This window comes from Microtus ochrogaster, linkage group LG10, assembly GCF_000317375.1.
Source record: "Microtus ochrogaster isolate Prairie Vole_2 linkage group LG10, MicOch1.0, whole genome shotgun sequence".
NCBI classification, from domain to species: Eukaryota; Metazoa; Chordata; class Mammalia; order Rodentia; family Cricetidae; genus Microtus; species Microtus ochrogaster.
Window position 1 is genome coordinate 9,731,374 of NC_022035.1, and position 26,242 is coordinate 9,757,615.

The following is a 26,242-nucleotide window of genomic DNA, read 5'->3' on the forward strand; positions in this document are numbered from 1 at the left end:
TGGTTTATATGCACTTGTTATTGGAAAAGGAGAGAGCGCAAAGCCTGTGCTTGAAGAGAGATAACATTCATAGTGCACCAGCTATCCTACTGTGTTTTCCTGTGGTATCATAATACCATCATTTTTTTTTCTTGATCAGGAATAATACTGAGAACAGAGGAGATACTAGTTCAAAGAAATAACTGTGATAAATGTCTCATAGCAAACAGACATGTCTAAAGAGAACAGAAAGCAAGGTGTTTTCAGAGGGCATTTAAGATGAAATGATGCATTAAGATCAGTTTTCTGATGATAACACCAGAGTTCAAAACACAAATCACACTTCTACACTACTGACAGTCACCCAGAAGAGTAACACTTAGTCTAGAGGAAAACATGAGAATGTTAAAATTGGTTCTGGATTCTTCTTTATCTGTTAAGTCTCCAGACTAACATCTAGCATGATGCACTTTTTGTATATTTTTTGATCTTATGGTTTTTCATTTGCTTGTTTTGATTTGTTTCTTCTGTTGGCTTTAAGACAGATGGGGGGAGAGAAAAAGAGAGAGAGAGCATGAAGTTGGGTAGATAATGAAGTTAGGAGGTTCTGGGAGGATTTTGGGGAAGGACAGTAATGTGATCAAATATATCACATGTAATTTTTAAAAAAATCAAACAATAGAAGCAACTATTAATTTAAAATTGCAATATAACCAGTTCAAGCAAAACTATAGATCACAGAATTATGACCTACATAGGTTTTTATTCTCTACTTTGTATAGTGGAATAATGTATCCCATATTATTTTATACAAATTGGAAGTTTGCTTATACTTACCAGCAATCAAGGTAAACAAGTGTATTAGAGAATACTGATAACAGAAACTAAAGTCCTACTTTAGTATCCAATCAAATGTCATGGAGAAAAAAAATCACAATCTGGTTAAATGAATTATATGACCTGCTCAGGCACTGGAAGAAGTAAGAACAACCTGTTAGACAACGTCACAGTTATTTTTTTGAAAGTTGAATTACTGTCCTTATAATTCCTAGCTGGCCTAAGCAGCACTTAATTCCTTTCAACAGGCTCAATTTTCTTGCTTTCCATCCTTTAAATTACTTTAATTAATTAAGTGTGTGTGTGTGTACATTGTGCCTTCAGAGACATCAAAGGCAACCTACATGAGTTAGTTGTGGTTTCTAGGCATTGAATTCAGGTTGACAGGACTGGTGGCAGACATATTACCTGCTGAGTCATTGCTCTTGGTTTTCAACCATTTAAGTCCCTTTAAATAAAGTTAAGATATTCTGCTTCATGAGCCCAATAAGTTATTTTTTACTTAGAGAATATTGAATCACTATATTCTAAAATATATCTTATATCAATATGTTTTATATATTACAACACTGTTTTTCACCATGATTCTTCAATTTAAATTGATGCTTTTTCTTTTTTGATGAAGAATAGTTTCAGTAGCAAAGAAAGAAGCAACTTGAAGTCACCCTCCCATGAGGTAATCCTTGGTAGGTATTTTATTTTATTTTTCAGAGATTCATTCTTTTCTACCAAGAAAAATTACAGGTTTGAATCTGTTTGGCCATGTCAGTGTGGTGGGTGCTGTTTTTTTCCTAGTTGCTCCCCACAGCAGAAAAGACATTTTACCTTTTATTATTCTGTCATGGAATCAAGCATCACACACTGACGGAAGTGATGTGCACTTTTCAAGGCACTGACTGATGAGGGTCTAGTACATCATTAAGTAGAATCTTGGAAGTTGAGATGTGGACAAAAAAACATTGTAGGTTGCTTGGGAATGTGGTGTAATTACAAGCAGAATTCATGAATTTTAAGTAGAAGAAGACTATAGATGAACCTGGCTTAAGGGACTTCTCTGCTACCACCTGCCAATTATATTTTATGGAGAGAAATGTAAATGTCTTTAGGTGATGGATACTAGAACAACTGAAGAATGTATATCAGCAAGTTATCTGTGGAAAAAAAAAGTGTCTCAAACTTACTGCCCTAAGGTCCTTACTTTATCTAAATTCTTAAAAGACATAATTACACCCATGCAGCAGATAGATGTCAAGAGACTCGTGACTGTCCAACTGAAATCCTCGCTGTCTCCAATGTCCAATCTTCAACATCCCCACAGACTGATTGTTAAGATATTCCTTTCAAATTTTTCAAAATGTTGCTGTGTTTTTTTTCTGAATTAATATATTTCAACTATTATTTTCTTAAAAATTATGTCAAATTTTGATATATAAAAACTAACTTTAACAGAGTTGAACTTGCTGAGTGAGCCATGCCAGTACACATTTTTAAGAAGTAAAAATTCTGTGAATATGCTGTTTTCCCTAGTGAAGTCTGTAGTGTTCACACTCATCATGTAAATTATTTAATTTCTTAAATACAAAGGTTTAGAAACTGAGAAATTGCTCAGTGGGCAATGTACTCACATGGTACGTGAGTTCAGCCAGCTCAAGGGTAACTGACATCTCAGTTCTGAGGAAGCACAGACATAACTGTCCTGGAAATTGATAGCTCTTATTCAATTGGTGAGATCCAAGGCAAATGAGAAACCCTGCCTCAAAAAGTAAGGTGGAGAGTCACTTAAGGAAAATACCTGGTGTTGATTATCCTTCATTCCTATACATGCTCATTAAATTCTCTCTATTTATGCACATACATGTGTGTATATGTATCTATCAGTCATATATATTCATATATTATATGACTGATTTACAGGCTGTGGTCCAGTTAGTTCAATGGTTGTTTAACAAAGAAAAGTCCAAGAATCCAGTAACTGCTCAGTCCACTAGATTGGATGTCTCAGCTGGCATTCTAGAATCCTGAAGATGTAGGCATTCATGCCAGTGAAGGAATGTATTTGCCAGATAAAAACAGAGCTTTTTCTTTCCATGTCCTTTATATAGGCTGCCAACAGAAAGTGTATCATTCCACCTTCACAGACCTGGATTACAAGTGGGTCTTTTCCAATTCAAATGACTTAAGAAAAAGTACCCCACAGGTATACCCGCCCACTTGGATTTTAGTTCCTCTCAGATGTAGTCAAGTTGAGAAGAGAGAATAGATCTCATTCTGAGGCTGAGATGCACCACCTCGCCATCTCACAACTGAGAATGCAATAACCCTCCCTTATCTAGAAGAAAAGTGACATGGTTCATTATTCAATAAAAGTATGAGAAGAACAATTGCTTGGTGTTTTTGGTCTTATTTCCTTTGGGTGTTTCATCTGCAGGTAAGTTTGTCTGTATTGTATGACTCGAATGTATAAGAGATCCTGTCTCAACAAGTCATGTGTAGGGGCGTTTAAGAAATAGGCCTTATGTTGGCCTGTGTCGCCATACACCACCCTCAGACTATTTGTTTTCCTGATGCCCTTCGAAGCTACAGGAGGGTTTCAGATCCCGGAGTTATGGACTTTCATTAACTGTTATGATGATGTTGCAAATTGAACCAGGATTTTCTGGAAAAAGAGCTGGTACTCTTAACCTCTGAGAAATCTCTCCAGCCCCAATTCTTCAGTCCTTTTATGGTACAACATAGACATAGTGTTTGCTTTAAAGAATCAACTAGTATCCTTAATATAATCGTTAGAATTAATAGAAAATAAAGTGTCCCAAGCAGTTTAGAAATGTTAAGGTATTAGGAATATTGTTGTTTTACTTTTAATTAAATGTTGAATTTACATGTCATGAAGTCATCCTTTAAGAGCATGGGATGTCCAGCCTCTTGTTAAATCAACTAGGTCTAGTATTTATTATATATTTTTAAAGTTATTTCTATTTTCAACCATTGTTTTAGTTTAAATAAGCATTTAGTGGAATGTATGTTATGAAGCCTGTTTGAATTCAGTTCCCTATTTAAGTAATTCCATTTTGCAATCATACTTTCAAAGTAGCTCTTCTACTTGCACTAACCATCAGAAATTAATATAACAAGAAAGCCAGGAGCCCAGTGAATTAGCCTAGACAGTTCATCTTAACATCCAAAGACAGTCTCATTTCCCAAACTTGGTTTGTATTTCACGGCATTAGCAAACTTTTTAGCAGCCCTGGTAGGGTCTTAAGGCACTATTTCTAAATTTAATGGTTTTCTGAACTTAAGTCACACATTAAAATTATCTTAATGGGCCTTTTTGTCAATTCTTCACAATAGTATTACAAAAGGAAGGGGAGAGAAGATACATTTAAAAAGCAAATGAAAAAGAACTCAATGGGAGCCTATTTAGGCTACCTGTTGATGAGCCTGTTAGAGAGTCATTAATATGCGGATCATTGACATGATAGACCATAATGACTCCTCCAGGGACATATCAGTCTATTGTGTCAGAAACTAGTTAGGGATTCATTAATGTGAAGACTCCTGACTTCTTAATATGCAAATCATCGATGCAAAGCAATGAGGCATACCTCTCAAATGTCCATATTTTGTGTTACACATTTTCTCTGCCATCCCCTCACCCACACTTTCTGTGAACTGCGTTTCCCCCTTCAATCTTCGGTGACAGATTTCCTCACAAACGATTCTGTGCTCCAGTGGAACCCACCAGTTCATATTCAAACACCTCCTCCCCTTCACTCCTTGCTTCTTTGATTTAAGCCGAGTTTCAAAATGTACAAACCACTTGAAGCATTTTGACTAAATCAGTCAAAATTTAGTATAAAATATGATTTCATATTTTTCTCCAGTGTCTAATTGGATTTTTGCTCACAACAGAGCAAACTGAAGAAAGCATTCTTAAAAAGCCATGGGCTTCAGGATTGTGTAGTGTAAGCAGCCGTTGCATAATTTGTAGTGGGAGCGGGTCGGGGAAATAGAGTGGAGTATGGTAAGAGCAAGAGAGCAGACAATAGCTCAAGGAAGTATGCAAGAAAGAAGATGCAAACTACTCACATAAGAGTAAGGATCCACACTAAGGTGCAGCCCTGAACAAAGGAATCAATATAAAGCACATGGTGTCCAGTGCACAGCAAGCAAACCCTAACTAATATTATTGTTTTGGCATTTCGTATATATGCAAATATAATACAGTTACTACCGATATTCAAACAGTATGGAAAATGTCATAGAAGACAAGTTGATCAGGCTTTGAACTAATAGACTTCTACCATGGGCACCAAGTACATAGCGCTGTGATAACAGTGTCTGTGGAAGCCATGGAAAGGCATTGAGCTGTCCTTTGGAGTTCTTTCACACACTCTTCATCTGAGACCTTACATGTTGCCCATATTCATTTTCTTGCTACTTTACAATATAGTACAAACTTTTAAAATAGAAAAGAATGTGGGTTAATGAATGCGTGTAAGAGAAGCAATATACTTTGTTACTATTTTCTGTTAAATTTTAGGAAAAACAGACAGGCCCATAGTTTTTTAACTTATAAATGCCTTAACCTCTTATTCTGTATCCACAGAAATCTATAATCTATAATAAAATATACCATAAAACACAAATCAGTCATAAAAATTTTAAATTAGGTTCTCTATCTTGAATAGATTTTACATCAGTTTTATTTTACTAAACTGCTTAGGTAGAAAGTAATATTATTTTAACATAAGTAATATTTATTAGAACAAATTATTACCAACAGAAAATTATATTTTATATTCTGGTTGGCATTCATTTCAATGCTAAAAGCCATTAACATTGCTTGTCCTACTAAGGTTTCCGACTGGAGTATACAAGTGCAGATTTAGCGTTTATGTATCTAGACAGGTGGATTCAAGGGAAGAACTCTGAATCAAGGACCTTCCAGGTCAAACACTGGTACATTATCATCACTGACAACATATGACTTTAGGGAAGGTCAGAAGTTCATAGTGTGAAGATAGGTCACTGAGCTCAAAATTTAGGCACCACTCTGAACATAGTAATTTTCATCACAGTAAAGAAAGCTGAGGCAGAATAAAGCTGGAATATCACAATAACAATCTGATGCTCAGGAAATCAGATTGGAATGCTAATGAAACTTGAACCACTCACTGAAGTTGTTGTGTTAATAAGAGAGCTTTGTTTTCCTGAGATGGAATTATGTTGACAAAGGTCTGAGCTATACACTTTGAGTACTGCAGTACACAATTTATTGTCATCAGTGTAACTAATTCTGCAAGTGGTTTTGAAAGAATTCAATACTTCTGCCGTAAGTTCACAATAATACTAGGTAAAATTCAACACATATTCATTAAAAGAAAATTTGGCTTGTGTTAGACATTAAGCTTAAAATTGAGCCACAAGACCAGGCCGACAGGAAAGCTACTATGACGTCATGAAGTTTACAATCTAATGAAAGACAAACAGACATTAGTACTTCAAAATCCCCTTCAGGGCTAGGTGAGAGAGCTCAGCAGATCAGAACGCCTGCTGTGCAAACCTGGTGACCTGAGTTCAAGTCTTTAGAAACCAAAAGATTCTGGTTTTAACTGCACAACCATAGCAGCTCCAGCACTGTGAAGGCAGCAGCAGGACTCGGGGGCTTATTGGAAGCCTGACTAGCTCTAGATTTAGAAAAAATCCCTGTGTTGAGGGAACAAGGCAGAGAGTGACAGGTTAGGACATCCGAGGCTCTCCTTGGGACTCCACGCATGCACATGTGCCTATACAACATACAGACCTCCCTTGTACAGGAGGTAATGTGCATGTGTGCATGGCTGCACAGGCAGACAGACATACACACACACGCATGACTGAGGTGACAATCATGAAACAGCTCAAACAGCAATAATAACAATGGAACTGCAGCACATCTGGGGAACTAAGATAGCCAAACAAGGGTTTCCTACAGGAAACATTTCAACTGAAATCTGAAGGTCACTGTGATTCTGCAGATGAGCCAGCCTGGCAGTAGGCTATGCCGGGGAAGCCCAGGAACAAGATGGTAAGAAAGACTTTATGGATCTCCTCTTCCTAGGTTAAGACAAATACCAATACAGTATATGACAACTTGAGGGCACAACCCAGGTTAATCCCACTTCCCCTAAAAGCCCCTATTCTCATGGATCTCACCTTTCACCTAAAATTGTTTGAAGGAGTAGGAGATATCTCAACCTACAGGAAGGCAGAATTCCAGATCTACTATGGTCAGTTGAAGACATAGCTAATTGGAACTTACATAGCTGATACTTGGTGACTTTGCACTTTTGCTGTAGGAAATCTTAAAGTCAATAGCCTTTAAGTTACCCGCCCACTCAGGTGTGGCCTCTTATACTATTTATGCCTATGTAAGTCCTACATCTGGCCTTTTTTCTGGCTCTGGGATCCAGTCTGTTCAATCTTGCACATACCAGAATCCTGTGGAAAGCTTTAAGAATTACTTTGTGCCTAGAACTTGTCCCAATCCCATTAACTCGGAGTCTTCAGCAGAATCAGAGTATGGGTGTCTTAATGTTTTCTTTCCTTAGTGTAGCTAGCTTTGAGAAGCACTGGTTAGCAGTACTCTATACTAGCTTTTATGGTATCAAGATGTGACTAGGGTGGTATTAAACACTACATTAAAAAATCCTTTGTTATTGAGGATTTTTGTAGGGGTGGGCATGAAGGAGAGGGTTAAACATAACCATATGCACTAGGGTTGATTCAAATTGTCGATATATTCTATTTCTGCTATAAGTATATCTATAAAACATTAATTTTAATATATCATAAGAATCACAGACCTAGAGAGACTAGTTAACAGGATGGACTCAATGAGGGACACTCAGATTTTCCTGGGAAAAGAAAATAAAAGAAATTTTATGGGTTGATTGGGGATGGGTGTGGATGGAAATATGAAGGATCAGGTGGGAGGATGGGAGGAAAGTATTGAAAGAGACTATTGGAAAGGGGGAAACACTTCAAGGTCAGAATAGAAATCTGGTGTGAGAGAAACTTGAATCTACAAGGATGACTCTAACTAAAACTCCTAGAAAGAGGGAATACATAGCATAAATTGACCATCTGCTGTGACCCGTAGAGGAACTGGGATACCAACCCAGCCACATAACCTTCAACCTACAGTCTGCACTGTTTATGGGATATACTGGGATAAGGATGGCACAAAGATTTGAGGCCATCCAATGGCTAGTCCAGCCTGAGACCTATGCCATGAGAATAAACCCGCTTCTAATACTGCCTGGAGTGCCAGAATCCAGAGGCTGGAAGGCCCAAAGACCTAGAAAAAATGTCAATATGTAATGACGTCTAACAATATTCTGATATACTCATAGATTGGTGCCCAGCTCAACAGTCATTGGAGAAGCTTCATCCAGCATCATCTTCATCTGATGGAAACAGATGGAGACCCACGGCCAAACATTAGGCTGATCTCAAGGAATCCTGCTGAACAGAGGAAGGAAGGATTGTAGGAGCCAGAGAGGTCAACTAACCTGGAGTCTACAGAGGACTAGACAGGGCTCTCTGAGATATGTGACAGATATATAGCTCTGTCTTCTTGTGGGACTCCTAGCGTGGGAGCGGGGGATGTACCTGACACTTTTGCTAGCTATTGGGACCCTATCCTCATACTGAGTTGCCTTGCTCAGTCTTAATGCAAGAGGAGGTGCTTAGTCTAACTGTGACTTCATATGCCATGCTTTGTTGATATCCATGGGAGGCCTGCCCTTTTCTGAAGTGTAGCAGAGGAGAGGTGGACTTGGGGGGAAGAACAGAAAAGAGGTTTGGGAGAGGGACTGAAAGGAGAGGAGTTCTATGATATAAAATAAATAAGTATAAAAGTGAAATAAAAAAGTAACAAGCAAGAAAGAATTACACACCTATACCTGATCAAATTGATATTTTGATTTTGTGTTTTTATACAGTGAGAAAACAATACGCGTTTCCTCGTTTGTATATGTATGTAATTGTAAAAGACAGTCATCATTTTTTTTTTGTTGACAATTACTAATTGTTGTAAAATTGATCATGTTTGCAAAGATTTGAATCTGGTCCAGCAAAATGTTTTCTATTTGTGGAGCTCAGTGGCAAACTGCCAAACAATTACTCTAAAGGCAAGCACCGTAAAGCATATTGCCAAGGACACGAGTAGCCTTGATCCCATAAAAGAAACAATTAGTGTCTGGAAGTGAAAGTAATGGAGATGAAGTGACAATTGTTTAAAAAGGCAGAACATGCAGGATAATGACTCAAATGCAAGTTTACAGATAATGCTGATCATTTAATTTGTGGGCATGTCCTCATGTATAAGGAAATATTTCACATAAAATATGAATAACTATATTTATTCTTGTCTTTGTTTTTCTGATACAGTATAAGAATCTGACAATATTCCACGCGCTGTCTTTCAGACTTTCTGCTCAGTAGCTAGCTTGATTTCTATCCACATTATTCTGATTTGTAGAAAATATTTTCTTTTCATGAAAGCCGATTTATACAAACTTGTCTAATGTGTACAAAAATCATAGCATATATTGAAGACAAAGCATTTTGAAAACAAAATGATATACAGTGATTTAGAACTTTGAAACTAAACTTAGATGGGGAATCTCTTCTTTGACCACACTAACTGCAGCAACTCTATCTTTATGTGAAGGGAATTAGTAAGGAGGGCATTCAGGAAAATCAAAAGACCTAAACCAAAGGATTTAAAGAGAGTTCGGTGTTAAAGACAAGGAGTCTAGTAATGGATTCATCTGTGTCTTTCCTGCCCTCCTCCTTTGTGCTTCTAAACTGTTGGGTAGAAATTGTCACTGCAGGACATAAGCACAGAGAGCAACAGAAGACTGTAAGAAATGAAGTGTCTCCTCTGTCACTCTTTACCTTAAAACTCTTCAGTGCGGCCTTCTCGTGCCTTCAGTATCAGGTATGACTCACAGTGGCCGTGCCCAAGTGGTGGGAGGCTCCCTCGGGGGAGAGAGGCACCCTGTCTTTTCCCTTTCATTGACGCATCCGTCTTCGAAAATCACATGATTAATCTTTTTTTTTTTTTTTTTTTCGAGACAGGGTTTCTCTGTGGCTTTGGAGCCTGTCCTGGAACTCACTCAGTAGACCTGGCTGGTCTCGAACTCACAGAGATCCTCCTGCCTCTGCCTCCCGAGTGCTGGGATAAAAGGCGTGCGCCACCATTGCCCGGCTCACATGATTAATCTTTTGTTTATTATCTATATCACTTTCTTGTCCATTAAATGTGAGCTATGTGAGAACAAAATTGGTGTCTTTTCCCTGATATGTCTATAGTGCTTAAAACAATACCTGGAGAACGTGTTCAGAAGCTAGTTCTCAACTGAGTGAAGATCCTCTAATTAGTGTATTCTTGTAATTGATGTTGGTTAAAACTGTCTATCAGTGCACAAAGGAGCACGGTCCGTGCTTTCTTACTGGTATTTTGTTTCCTTATTTTGTGTTAACCAAGATCCCAAACTTCTCAATCTTCAAGTTACTATGGAAGCAATCCTACCAATTTCCATGTATTCACCAAGAAAGATATATTGAAATGCCCCGATTAATATGTTTCAACATGTTTTTCAAGTTTGACTACTGTAATTTCTCTCTTTTAGAGAGAAATCTGACTGGCTAATAAAGACAACAATTTGCCTTTTTTTTTGCTATTATATTCATTAATCATTTCTACTCTTTATCAAAGCCCTCCTCTACCCTATTTCTCTAATGCTCAGTTTTTCTATAAGCATATGTCTTATCCCATGTGGCATGTAACATATCAGTGTCAAACTCTATTGCATCCAGATAGTATCCTTTTAGAAACATATTTGAAGACAGAAACATATTTGAAGATCACAGTTAAGGGTAAAATTAGGACTACATAAACTCACATAAACTCTTTATGTTTTTTTGTGTTATGTGATGCTAATCTGAGGAAATGCAGACCCTCCCTAGATACAAACTCAGCTTCCCATCTTATATATTTCCTAAGCAAAATTTCTTCCTCTGCAAAATGGAGCTGGACCTGCTTACTACAATGTATGGTTGAGATATAAAGAAGATAAAATATGAAGTCCCTAAACTGATATAAATAGAAATTTCTAAATTGAGAAAGAACAGGTCAATTTACCAATGTAGTAAGAGTAAATAAAAACTGAAGTCCATTGAATATATTTCATCATACACGAAAATAAGATTACATGACTTTTGTCTCTAACAAGTTCTAATAAATATAGTGTATATTCATGCCCAAAATTAAACAAATAAAATAAATTTGTTCAAAATCATCAAGAGTAGTCAAAGAGTTCTACAGTATTTGAGGATAGATATAAATAGCACAATGTAGCTCTCCTAATAATGTCAACATAATTTTGAAGATAATTCCAAAATATTATTTTCTTCAGACACTATAATGTATCATAGAAAAATATGACTTGTTATGACTTGTTGATTGGCTATCAGCTAATCTTCAGGAAAAAAAAAACTTACTCTAACCTAACAATAATTTCAGTAGGAACATCTTCAAACTTTTCTGTTGAAAGTTAGTAGAAAAATTACAAAACTCATGACCAGACCCTCAGGTATGAGTTGATATTGTGGAACTTTTATTCTGATAACATAAAATGTATTCATGAATAATGTACATTATCTACTTCAATAATATGTTTAGATTTAGTATGAAGAAGTCAGGGGTTTTATAATAGAGTTATTTAGGTTACTTATATATACATTAATATATGAATGAATTGATATGCTATTATAGATAGGTCAGATTTATTTTCCCATAAAAGACAATGATTTAGAATTCAAGTGAACTTCAATATATGTGTTTCTAATTTTTATTGTCATACAATTTATCAGATTATATACAAAGCTTTAAAACATTAATTTCACAAAATAGTACTAAGAATGCAAATGGAATTACATGTTGATATTTTTATCGAAATTTTAGATGTATCTTATATGAGCAAAATGAGCAATTGATTGCACACTAGAAAACTGTCACTGTGTAAAGTTCATTTTCTTAAACTATATTTTACTGATAGTTATTATGTGTGTGTGTTTGTGTGTGTGTGACATATATTTAGGGATATAAACATGTGGAGATCAGATGACGAATTGTGGAGTCAGATCTCTCCTTCCACATTCATATGGTTAAGGAGATTTAGCTCATATGCTTTACCTGCTCAGTCACCTTGCTGGGCCTGGGTAAAGATTTTAAAAATGAAGCTCATGCAGGTAGGGGAGAAACTGGGAGTTAACATGTAAAGCATGCAAATAGATCCATATATATCCCAATGCAAGAAACTCAAGTCCAAATGGATCAAAGACCTCAATATAAATCCAGTCACACTGAACCCATTATAGAAGAGAAAGTGGAAACTAGCCTTCAATTCGTGGGCCCTGGAGATGACTTTCTAAATATAACACCAGTAGCATAGTTATAGAGAGCGACAATAAACAAATGGGACCTTATGAAACTAAGAGGCTTCTGTAAGCACACAGTCAATAAGACAAAATGGCAGCCTACTGAATGGGAAAAGATCTTCACAAATCCCACATCAGACAGAGGCTTGATCTGTAAAATAAATAAACAACTCAAGAAACTAAACATCAAAATACAAAATAATCCAATTTAAAAATGGGGTACAGATCTAAACAGACAATTCTCAACAGAGGAATCTCAAATGGCCAAAAATCACGTAAAGACTTGCTCAACATCCTTAGTCATCAGAGAAATCCAAATCAAAATGACTCTGTGATACCATCTTATACATGTCAGAATGGCTAAGGTCAAAAACATCAATTTAGCTTATGTTGGAGAGGATGCAGTGTAAGGGGAAAAATCCTCCATTGCTTCCTGAAATACAAACTTGTATAACCACTTGGAAACAAAGCACAATCCACAATCCTAGAGAATCTAGGTAACAAGGAGACCCCTAAGAGAAACAAACATAGATCTTCCTGAGAAGGGAAAATAGACAAGACCTCCCAAGAAAACTGGGAGTATAGGGATGAGGGAAGAAAGGAGTGAGGAAGAGGATGGGGAGAGCAGAAAGGGATGGGGAAGAAGAACCTAAGGGAGTGAGCTGGTTGAGATGAAGGAAGGACAGAAAGGGTGAGCAAGGAAAGCAATATCTTGACTGAGAGGAGCCATTATGGGGGCTAAACAAGAAACGTGGCACTATGGAAATTCCCAGGAATCCAGAAATATGACCCCAGCTAACACTCTAAGCAATAGTGGAGAGGGTGCCTGAACTGGCCTTGCCCTATTGTCCAATTGATGTCTACCTTAATTGTCACCATAGAACCTTCGTCCAACAACTGATGGAAGCAGATGCAGAGATCCACAGCGGAGCACTGGACTGAGCTCCCAAGTCAAGTAGAAGAGAGGGAGGAGTGAGAATATGAAGAACGGGGTCAAGACCATGATGGGGATAACCACTGACACCACTCACCAGAGATAATGGGAGCTCAGGGACTCTGGCCTGACAGCAGGGGAACCAGCATAGGACCAAACCAAGCTCTCTAAATGTGGGTGACAGCTGTATGGCTCAGATAGTCTGTGGAACCACACTGACAGTGGGACCAGGTTCTATCACTAGAGCTTGAACTGGCTTTTTGGAGCCCATTCTGTTTGCAGAGATACCTTGATCAGCCTAGATATAGTGGGGGAGGGCCTTGGTCCTGCCTCAAAGCGATGTGCTAGAATTGTTGACTCCCCACAGAAAGCCCTACCCTCTTTGAGGAGTGGGTGAGGGGGAAGGTAGAGAAAATAGGAGGATGGGAAAAAGTGGGAACTGAGATTGGTTTGTCAACAAAAAAAAGATTGTTTTCTTAATTAATTACTTAAATTTAGAAACAGTAAAAAAAATTTAAAGTAAAACCTTTGTATATAATAACTTTGACTAGACCCTTTGGTTATAATTTTAAGTTATTTCGACATACAAAAACCTGAAAACTTTATTTTTATATACATTTATATGTCTAAAACTACAGTAGGTTTAAAAATTAATGTTTCAATAGTGAATATCATGTAAGGGATATATCAGATTACTTTTCATAAGACTTAACATTTAAACCTTGACACATTACCTTACTTTTCATTGTTTCTGATTTTCGTACTTTATTGATTTCATGTAAGGACAGACTAAGATTCCTAGTGAGTTCAAGACCACTTGGGCATCTGGAGAGCACTAACATGGACCAATGTCATAAGAAAGAAGGAAGGAGGGAAGGAATTTCCCAGTCATCAGGCACACAGGATCTTCCTTGGTCTTTCCTTGTTCAGTCTTGGGCTGTTCTGCTTCTCTTTCATTTTTTTAGATCCTAAAGACTGACCAATGGATAAGTCTCTAGTACGAGTATGATGTTGCTGGAAAGTAAAATTGGGGTAATTCAATGGAGTGATTCCTCCAAAAGCATAAAAAAGATTATTTTTATGGTAATTTGTTCCTCACTTTGATAATGTATTTATACCTTACAATCCTAAAAAATTTATCTACATGCAAACTGTCTATACAATAGTAAAATAATAAATATATTGAAACCTATTTTTAATTTTCATTCAATTTAAATAAGTACTAGTTTTTACAGAATGAAATTGACATTTTATGTTGTTTATGTTATATAAACAGTAAAGAAAAATGGAAGAGCTAGAGGCCTCATACCTATATACATGTCTGTGCTACCAGGAGAAATGGGATGTCTTAACAGGAGATGATGCTCACCTCAGAAAGAACTGATATGGCACTTTCGCTCTTTAATATCCCTACAAAATTTGTTTCCATTCTTTTGCCTGCTTATGGTCCATAACAGCCTGGGGACTGTTTTTTTTAATAGTCCATAAAATACATGAGAAATTTTGAAAAGTAAAATCATTTGTATGGGGACTGCTGACAAATGACCAATAGTCAGCATTCTGATTCTGACAGGAACTTTTGCAGTCAGATTCAGAAATAATAAACTGAGCAGGTTCATGCTAATTTTTATTTATTTTCAAAGATAAATTGTAGAATATATTATGCCCAATACAAAGCCTTTTAGCTAAGGAAAGCTATTGTATTTTGTATCCTCTGAGCAGTAGCTCTATCGGCCAGGGTAAAGAAAGTATGGAAAGTAAGGAGAAGTAAAAAATAAACCTTAGAATGTTGCCAAGTCAAAAGTAGCCTCAAGATTCATGTGGAAATATATTTATAAGACCTGTAAACATAACTTTAAATTTTTGTATTATTATAATGTTCTGCCATTTAACCCACATCTGCTTTGAACAGGATGTTACAATACAGAAAGTATAAATTCTAGACAAATCATTAGCAATTTGAAGCAGGCATTATGTATATGTGGTCAAACACATGTACATACACATGCATGTAAACATGTGGAGTCAGGAAATTTTATATATATTCAAAATATTTCTGCTTGGAGATGAAGTATTAACTTACCCACACAAGGATATACTTAGTGATTATAAATTTCATCTGCTCTACAGAACTCTACAGTCAGTGATAGACTGAAGGACTGTGTACCTCTTTAGCCAGCTGAGACTGACCCACTCAGTGCTACCGAATCTTTGGACCTGGCAACATCAGTTCCTGGTAAAGGTGATGCCGTTCACGGCTTATCCAGTTAACTAGTTAATGGGGTCATTCTTCTCTGACATTAAATTAAGCCACTGCAAACAGTATACCTATTTATTAGCCCAGACCTCAAGAAAAACATCTAAAATTATTGAGGACACTTAATATGGAAAACGGAGAACAATGATAAAAAACATACCTGTTTAAATTAAAATTGTAATCTTAGAGACTCCAGTATTTCATTCAACTAAAATCTGGGAAAAACTAAATGACTAAAACCTACAGTGCTATGAATGTACATATTACAATCACATAACTTCCTTATCAAATGTATTGCTGAATAACCTACTATTCCCAGAAAAGAATTAAGTAGAAACCATAGAGAATTGGCAACTTTCAGAATTACTCTGTCTGAAAGTAAAGGGTAGGATTTGAAATATTCTTCTACAGCAGGGCGGTGGTGGCGCACGCCTTTAATCCCAGCACTCGGGAGGCAGAGGCAGGTGGATCTCTGTGAGTTCAAGACCAGCCTAAAACCACAGAGAAACCCTGTCTCGAAAAACCATATATATATATATATATATATGTATATATATACGTATATATATATTCTTCTTCAATTTGATTCAATGAAAATTATTCATAAATCATGTTTTGCACACTGGATATGCTGCTAGAGATAGAACATGAGTCAACCACGCATGAGACCCTGTCTGAGCACCTTGACAAAACACGAGGAAAAAATAATGAAAATATTTTGTCCAGTGTTGTATTAATATTACAAAACATGACTGTAACTTTATTTCCACCAAACAGAGTAATTATTCTGTCTTGCTAAAGAATGTAGCAGTTTTTCTGTTGTGCCTGGATATGATTTTTCTGTTGGCTACTTTAAATACCTAAGTTGTGTCAATATCTTATAAAACTATAAATCTTAATCTCCAAGATCAGATGCAGCAGTATGCTGTCACTGTCAGCTTCTTCCCTGAGCAACGCTATGTAACCAAATGGCACTGTAATCAGCAAAGACATTTTCTGAAGTCTTTGAATGGGAATCCGGTGTTTCCATCCTCAGCTCCAGTAAATGAGTAAGTTTCATAGTGGTTCAAGTATGTGAAATAAGTCAGAATTCCACTGTCGTGTTGGGATTCTGTTGCTGTTAGAGGGCAAATGTATGTCTGTGTCTTTCACCATTTGACAATTTACAAATATCAATTTGAGAGTAAGCTATTTTGATTTAATTACTGCTATAATAACTTCAAAAAGAATAAGATTCAAGTTCTTCACTTGAACACAAAACATTTTTTTTCTTATAGTATTAGAATTTTGTGTGTAGTTGCAGTCTGAATGCCACTCACAGCAAACACTGAACATGCACAGGAGCATGGAGAGAGAGAGTATCAAACCTTCTGAAGATAGACAGACGTGTTGAACGCACATTTGGTCTTTGTAAGCAAATAGTGCAGAATATTACACCAAATCATTAATTTTTTTGCATAACTTGCATTTGGTCTTTAAACACGGAGATGTATGATTAACCCTTCAAAACAAATCACAGATAGGAACATGTTAATTAAGGATTCAGAAGAGAACCTGGACAGATTTGAACTCTGTGTCTAAAAAAAAAAAATGTCTGTTTCTTTAAGCACAGAGGTAACAGGTTGTAAAGATGAATAATATATTTTCTATGAATAAAGGAATTATATAAATTTAATACTCCTCTAGTCATACATATAAATAGAAAGCAAGGTTGTAGAGCTAGTGTTTTTTTTTAATCTAAAGAGCATCTTTTTGCTATAACTCATTTTAAAAATGACCTAAACTTCAATTTCCCAAAAGATTAATATCCCCATCCTATACACACACACATATATATATTAACTATGTATGTAGATAGATATAGATATTAACTATGTATTTAGATAGATATAGATATATTAACTATGTGTGTATACATATTAACTATGTATGCATATATAGAGATATATTAACTATGTGTGTATACATTAACTATGTATGTATATATATATATATTAACTGTGTATGTAAAGATAGATGATAGATGATAGATAGATAGATAGATGATAGATAGATAGATAGATAGATGATAGATAGATAGATAGATAGATAGATAGATAGATAGATAGATAGATAGATAGATTAACCTACAAGTGGCTGATTCTGAAAGTCATTTTTTCCACAGAAGCATAATCTGAGGTTTCCAGGTTAATGTCAAATGCTTATTGAATGTGACTAATTTAGAAACTATTTATATTCCTTTGGGTGGTGGCAAATGGAATGATAATGAGGGGCAAGTATTTCGCCATTAACCCTAGGCACAGAGGTAGACCACATTCAAGAGGGTAAACCGGAATTTATCACCACAGTCATTGAGATTACATTTGGGAATATCTCCAAATGTCAGCAACTTGGTTTGGTGAGTTGTGTGTGAGTTAATAGGCTTCTATTTTCAGCTATGAAAATAGTATTATAATCTCATTTTTACATCTTAATAAAGCAAAGGCAAGATACAGTTTCAAGAAGTTCAAACAGTAACTAATTAGAGAGGAAGCCAGAAGTTGATTCCTATTGTCCCTTACTGTCTTTAGAAGCCAAATACACAGGACTGCTTCAGACCTAACTTTTTGCCACAATTATCCATGTAAATCTACCTTGTAACAAACAGCATTCTGGATTCTAAAATTATCCATTTGCATTGTCTTATTCATACTCAGAGATCTCTGTGTAACTGATCTTGGTGAATATATTAGAACCTTTATTAAACATGTCTATAATTAAGGGAGGGGGAAGATGGGTTTGTGCGGGTGTGTGTGGGTGGTTGGGTGGGTGGGGGTGTGTGGGTGTATGTTTACACCCACTGCAGGCAACACGACTACAGTGAGGTGTCAAATTGTATCATATCTGTTCAAGTCCAACAAGACACTGGACAGTGTCAAACCACCTGAAGTTTGCTCTGAAGTCTTTCTGCCAATATTAGTCTTATTGGTGGTTGGGGTAAAATATAGGAACAGATTTAAAAGAAAGTAAAAAATTACCTTCTTATACTTCATTATGTGCCACCATATGATGGGGTAGCTGGGGCTCTCTCTAACGTTACAGGTTGAAGATGGGCTCCAATAGAGAAGATGGACCCAGATACTCAGAAGAGGTATTTGAAATACGGTTGCAGCAGGGATTCCTTCTAGTAAAGGTTAAATAACACTGGAGGATGACCTCCTTCTCCTTTCTTCTTGCAGAAAAAAAAATCACACTCATCTAATAGTAGTCTAGGCTTATAAGGGCAACAGCCTTCTACAACACCAGGAAGCCATGGAGCTTTGGTAGGTCTCCAAGGACAGTCAGCAGATTGGTCTCTCACCGTCAAGCAGCTGGCAGCGCTCTCTCTGCACCCTCTTGAGGGGCCTGTGCAGCTGTGGTTTATGTTTCCATGTAGCCTTGCCAGAGGTCCCTCCCCTTAAACAGGTCCAGCTTCCACAATTAGTGTGTATTCCAAATGAGTTAGGTATGGAACCCATTAGGTCCCAGAGGCCTCGTGGAGCTATTTACACTGCTTTGGACTCTTTCCAGGATCGCAGACTACGTGGGATGTGTAAATTAAGGAAGTCTCACAGAGCAATGGCTGTGACTGGAACATACACCATGGCTTTAGCTCATGCCCATTTTCTATTGCTTTTCTTGGCTTCATTTTCACAATTTTATTGTTCTGAAAGACAAACGTTCTGTAATTTTAAAACCACACTTTAGAAAGAATGTCTTTCTTTCCCTTTCCTCCATGTGCCTACTTCTATTCCTCAAGCATGAAGAAAAGGGAAGAGTAATGATTCTTTTCTTGGCATTAAGGCCACTTGGGACTTTTATTTGCACTCACCTGGCCAAGTCGTAAATGCCATTCATCACCTATAAAATGGTTTCTTTAGTTAGAATAATAAATTGATTTCAGTTAATAAAATAAAAAGCCAGGTGAGTTCATCTTTTGTATAGTGGGGAACACGCATTAGCAGGTGTGTGGGAGAAGAGCAAGTTACAGGAAGGCCATTCCTCTAATCTTGAAGCCTAAAAAAATCCCAAGTCAGAAATATTTATTTGTTAATCTGTGGCTTCAACTCTATACTCACAGAATATGATATTGACTTTGCTGGTTTTTCTCTCCCACATTCCTCTCTGCCCATGAGCTATTTTCTCTCAGAGTCTCTCCATATCTTCATAGCCCCAAGTTTTTGTCTCATTTACCAGTCTGTTACTGCTGCTTAGTAACATCGAGCCTAACACACTGGCCCTGAGTGTACAGCAACTTAATTCCTTGGGAATCTGGACCAGGAAATTCTTGATGTCAAGAAGAGCAATGTCAGTCAAGGCTCAGGAAGTTAGTTATCAGACGAAGACTTGACGATGATTTTGACAATTCTAGAGCTGTGGATGCTTAACGTGAATGTATTCAGCATTCATTTGGAACAGTTAAGGATGCAATATCATTTGATTTTCATACCAAACATCATGATATCCCTACTAGACTAACATGATTTCTTAAAAGAAAGGACATCTTTAACCACACAACTGTCTATCTCATACTTTTTTTTCTCTAATTAAAATGTGTGTTTGTTCATTGCCTCAAATGCCTCTTTTACTCTTTTAAGAACGGTCTTCCAGGGCTGGAGAGATGGCTAAATGACTTAGAAAATGTATTGCCAAATCTGATGACCTAAGTCCAATGCCTGGAACGCACCTGGAGGATGGAGAGAACTGACTCCTACAAGTAATTCTTGGACTTTCACATGGATGCTCTGACATTTGGCAGCCCCCACCCCAAAATGGTTTGAACAACAAAGGAATAGATCTTCAATTTTCATCTATTAAATGATAGAATTTTAGCAGTTACTACTAAGTTTTTGTCCTGCTTTAAGTCACTCAAAAATATAAGGTCAAACACATCTCAAGAAAACTGACACTTTAAGTTTTCTTATGGAATAAAATCTTACAAGAGGCAAGGGAATGCTCTCCACCTGAACATCTAGGAGCCGTGAAATTAAAAGGCTGCAATTTGGGGCAGCCTGAGCCTTAGTGTGTGTTTTACAGATTTCAAAAACTGAAGCTAGTCTTGGGATGTTTAAAGCAGTTAACTAGGACTTTTAATAGTTTTCTAGTAAATTCCAAAAAACTGGAAATAATATCAAAATCATCTATATAATATTCAATATATATATATATATATATATATATATAAAGTGTATATATATATATAAAGTGGAAGTGTCAAGAATACTCCCCAATAGACCATTGCTACTCATAATAAACCAAGGAGAAAATCAATCCTACTTGCCCAAGTCTACATGTCTAGTCTATGGGAGATCTGGAACTTACCTTAGATATGCTTAATTTTCAATCTTTCAGTTACTGTACTGTATCTGAATTCTCTTTTTAGCTTATTTAGACCTTCACATTGAATATGACTTGCATCAATGACATTTCTCACCAAAACATCTGCTTAGTTCGTTAACTAGCATCTTCTGCATTGCTGCCTGTGTGGCAACACCTAATAAATACCCCATGATGTGTGTCCTTCGCTTACATTAGATACTCTCAGTCACGTGCGGTCACATGTCTTTGGTGACTCTGATATTCTTTCTTTTTATATATTTCAAATCACGTGGAGTAACAAGCCTCAAATGAAAGTAGACAAGCCACAGCAGAGAAGGCATTTACAAACTCCAACCTGAGAAATGTTTCCACAAAGAGAGCCTCACACCTGTGTGGGTGATGGGCATAACAGAACTTGCATTGCTGCAAGTGTGCCTACAGTTTCTTCTGTACCTATTAGAAGGGATTATTGACACTTTCAGAAAATACAATCTCAGGGAAACCAATAGCAAATTAACTCTGGTATGAAAAGAAATTGAAATTAGTTGTTGCTCTGTGCACTAGGATAGCTTAATTTTCATTTGACTCTGAGTTATTTCACACACTATTCTTAATCTACATAAGAATCACAAATTCATGTATATTTCTATTCAATTTTTGTCTCATAAAAGAAATGTCCTCTAAATCAAACTGCGTAGAGAGAATAAAATGCTTTGTAAAATTCCTTTCCAATCTTACAACTATTTTGGGTGTAGGGAGGGTATTTTGGAGCTATAATCTTTTATCAAATGAGTACAAATTTATTTTAACCATGGGTACATTTTATAAAATAATACTAATGGGGCAGCCCTTTTCTTTCTTAACCAAATTCATCCCAATTAAATTCAACTGCACTATTCATTTAGAAATTTGATAATGTTTTTTTGAGTGAGTTCTAGGAATATTTGAAAGCCCATCGCATATAAATTATATCATGGAAAAGCTGTATAAATATTCTATTATGGCACATGCTGTTCTGAGGATCTGTCAGGATTTCCCTTATACACTCCATCTTGAGTGGTATATAAATCAGATGTAAAAATTCATGTTGGACTGAAACTCAGCACAGAAAGCCTCCTCCAGAGGCAAATGCTTTCTTCAAAATGTGGTTTGAATTATGCTGGTCATTTTTAAGTTATAGAAGTACAGAAACTGTATTTGTGGTTTTGAAGGAAAGAGGTTTTTCCATTTTCATAACTCATTAGGAAACTTTACAGGCCTTTAGACCATTTTGTGGTTTAGTCTTTCTCAGTGTTTTTTTTTTTCTCCAAAGCAATATTAAAAGCTGATTGGTGTCTGCTATGAGCTGATGATTCCCATTCTGAATAGAAAGGTGTGTGGGGATTTATACATATATATCTCCCAAAGATACCGTGGCAAGAGTGCATGGTTGGGCCTAGGTCTGTCAGCTGCGCTTTGTTTGCTCTTGGTATCACATGAAGACCTGGACTCAGTTCAGAATGTACTGCTTGACATTGTGAAGTGGCATTTCTAACTCACAGAGGGGGAAAAAAAACTGAGTTAAGTACTGCTTCCTTTTGCCAAATGTTCTTACCTTCCTTAAATTCTGTTAGCTCTAACAGACTCAGCCAATGACTGGCTGCATGTTTAAAAGTATTCAATAATTAAAAATGCATACGTTTTTGTGCAGAGGTAGTACTAATTAACTGAATGACATTTTGTGTATAGATAATGTGGCTGACTATTATTACAAACAACCAGGTTTTTATTTTAGCATATGTAGAAGTTATGATTATATTATCTCTTTCAATAATATAAATTAAAAACTAAGAAAGCCTCATTTGGAGTGAGAAAGTCAGCAAAGTTCACACAGCAGAGTAAGATTCTTTCAAGTTACTTGATCATAAAATTAAAGCTCCATTCTTTCATATATTTGAATTGCTTTAACCTATATTGCTTAAATCACTAATCCAGTAGATCAACAATTTTAGTAGATACTACTTAATGCTTTATTCATTAAAACACAAAATTGTTAACATCTTCTCGAAGTAACTTTTTAAAAGTTTCTGTTTAGTACTTGGAGTCTGAGTTCCCTCTTCGTCATGTTAAACTATTCCTGGTGAAGTCACTGAATTATTTGTTTGGGGAATAGTTATGATGAATCACCTGGAGAATAATCAAACATTTGCTTGTTTCTAGCAGAGCAGCGAGGATTTTTCCTTTGGGGTACAGTGAGGAACAGACAGTGGTCTCCCTGCTCCTGAATGTTTTATCTGCTAACCTAGTGTCATGGAAATTAGCCAGCGCTATTCTACAGAGTGAGCTGAAGGCTACTTCTATTTTTCAACATTAACAGAGAAGCAGGGTTACTAATGAGGGGTCATATCCCTAAACTCAAATCTGCAGAGCTGAATATCCTTATTTCTATCTGGGTCATTTTTTTATTCTGCTCCACTTCCTTTACAAAATTGCTCTAATTTGTGTTCCATAATGTTACACTTGGTATAATTTTAAAATGTTATATGCAATTTATGCATCACTACAATTATCTTTTTGTTAGTTTATTATTAAATTTATTTCTCTTATGATTTAACCTATTATACATTTCCAAAACATCTTTGTATAACCCACTCAGTCATTAAAATCATCATTTTAGCTTTGGAAGGAAAATCTACACATTTTATTTTTTGAGCACCAGGTATATACTGAAATACAATTTTATGTTAGTCAAATATGTTTCAAAGTGAAGGATGGGCATTTAAGAATCATTGGAAATAAATATATTCTAAATAAAATAATTTCATAAACAAATCCTCTATAGTTCAAGATTTGATATCAAGCAAACAGTTTACACATCAACCAACCCATCTTATTTTCCTTAATTTAGAATACTACAATGGTAGTATTTAAACAGCATTGACTTGCTAAATCTAACATTAATTTTTATGAGCAAGAGATATTTGTTTGTTATTTTTATGTAACATGCACAATCATGACATTTTAGAAACTTTCAAGAATTGTAAAACATCTCCTCACCTTGATTTTACCTTTAAACAGCCTTTTATTTGTCTACTCGAAGCTTCTTCCAATGGTTTTACGGGCTCCGGCTCTTTCCTTTTCTTTTGACAAACCAGTACATAATTGGTGCCATTATTATTTGACCAAAAGGTACCAACAGAAGTTTCATAGCGTATACAAAACTCAACTTTACTGCCATCTTTTTGATACGGAGGAACCAATGAAATCTTAAAAGAAAACTGGTCAGTTTCACCATCACATGAATTAGGAACATATTCTGCTAAAATGTCATAATGCGACTGCCAGTCATCCAAGGACATGCGCACATATACTAACTTCTGAAAAGAAATGTTCAGAACTCGAATAATGCCCTTCACACTTGTCGACCCGGGAAGGTGTTCAGTAGACTCCAGCACTGCTTTCTGGACTTGAAGCTGTTCCATAAGCTCTTCTTTAGATGAGGGCAGTTCAAACAGTGGAGACAAAACATATTCTTCTGTGTGGAAGATGTTTCTACTTAAGTCAAAATCGGTTGAACTTGGTAAATCCCAGCAATCAAATTCTTTAACGGACACAAGACTGAATCCAAGACTGTCAGCAAAGGAAACCCTCCTGGACGCTGAAGTTGGGGTGTCCAGGTATGTGTCTTCAGAAGATCCCGACCCTCGTCTGCTTGGCTGAGGGGAGTAGCTAGGCTTGAAGGTCGCTTTAACTTCTTCATCTTCACACACAGAATCTGACAAGTTAGGAACGTCTAAAAACTTATCTTTGCGAATCTGACAAGGTTCTTCAGTGGGCTCCATTGGGCTGTCTGATATCAATAAGAGAAAACTGTACAGCTAGTTGAGGCTGATATTTGAGATACTCAGGCTTAAAATAAGTGTAAGATTACAGTTGACATTGCAAAAGAAGTCAGCTCTATAAATAGGTCCAATGGCTTGTAAACTATGCTAGCCTGCCTCCAAGGCCTTTTATATGATAGCGTCCATGCTGCTCTGGCTGGTGTCCTCCAGATTTAACTCTTGATGTTACAAGTCGTATTTGTTTAATGAGCACAGTTCCAGAGACATAAAAATATTTTTTGTCACTAAAAGTATTAAAAATAAAGGCAAAGATGCTTCTTTAATTAGTTTCTATGAAATTTTAAATGTATAAGAGAAATAAAAGCAGTGAAATAATGAATATGTACTGTGAAGTCAAGCCACTCTTAAAGCAGAAAATATTAGACAGGGAATATATAAATATTTGTAACTTGGAGAGATCTATAACTTGCTAAAACTGATAACTAGAATATTCTGAGACTTACAGTGTCAAATATTGACTGTCAAGGGGTCAAAAACAGGTGCAAAAGAAATAAGTAAAAAATATAAGCTAGAAAAAATTAAAATACTCATATGCCTTGTCACAAAAAAATCCACCAGCAAGAAATCTTATTAATACGATGGAAACATGTGCACAAGTCAATGTCACTGTGTGCTCATAACCTAAAAGTTTATTTTTAAAAATCTCCAAATAATATTGCAAGGCTGTCATGCAGGAAAAAAATAAATAATGCTACAAAGACAGAATCCTTACAGTCAATACAAAAATTAAACAGCTAAGTATAAAAAGAAAAAGGGAAATAAATGTGCACAGGTGTCTGTATAATTAATTCCTGAAAAGTTTTAAAAGAAATTTTAGTGGTTTTAGCAATAGTGATGGAGACTGAAGTCCTTTTTGAAATGTTGAACATGGCATTTTAAAAATATCTGTAATTTCAACTCAACTGAAATATAAAATATAAAGTAAAAGAGGAAGCTCATATTTCCAAAGTCAAAAGGTGCAAATGGCATCCTGTTTTTCAAATGACAACTTCATAAATATTGCAATTTACTGTACAACTTTAATTGTACCAATTCTGTAACTGATTATTTACTCTCCAAATTTGGAAATGGATGGCACCTTGGAAAATAATAACATGAAACTATTTGGGCTATTCCTCATCTACATAGCTAGGTTGATTATGGGCCATATGAATCTTTTCAGACTGGCAAACAGATGTTACTGCAAATCGGGGGATTAGGAATAGCTATTTTTCAAGGTACATAAAGTACATCATTAGGTAGTGAAAGGAATTGGCAACAAGATTTTATAAATGGAAAGCACCAAACAAGCATGAAAATAATTGAGTATGGGAAGTAGCCATGTAATTTTATTCTAATGTAATTTAACCATTGACTTATAGAGGTCAAGACCTTGGGTTCATATTGTGCTTCTAGCTCTTAATAAAATTTTCTAACTTTTTCTGTTTAACTTTTTTTTTGAAACAATAATGCTAAATCTTTATTTTTACCAGTCAATCACAAAGAAGCTAGTCAATGTCTGGTGAACCATACAATGTAATACTATTA

At 36.1% G+C, this 26,242-nt stretch overlaps 1 protein-coding gene across 1 annotated transcript in view; it reads right to left on the minus strand.

The window, feature by feature from the left end:
* The window catches only part of Ppp1r3a (protein phosphatase 1 regulatory subunit 3A), a 38,265-nt gene extending 13,600 nt beyond the window's left edge, over positions 1-24,665 (minus strand). Inside the window, exon 1 of the mRNA XM_005363731.3 lies at positions 23,871-24,665. Coding sequence (XP_005363788.1) covers positions 23,871-24,655 — 785 coding nt within the window. The 5' untranslated portion in view covers positions 24,656-24,665. The remainder of the gene's footprint in view (positions 1-23,870) is intronic.
* Positions 24,666-26,242: the final 1,577 nt, after the last annotated feature.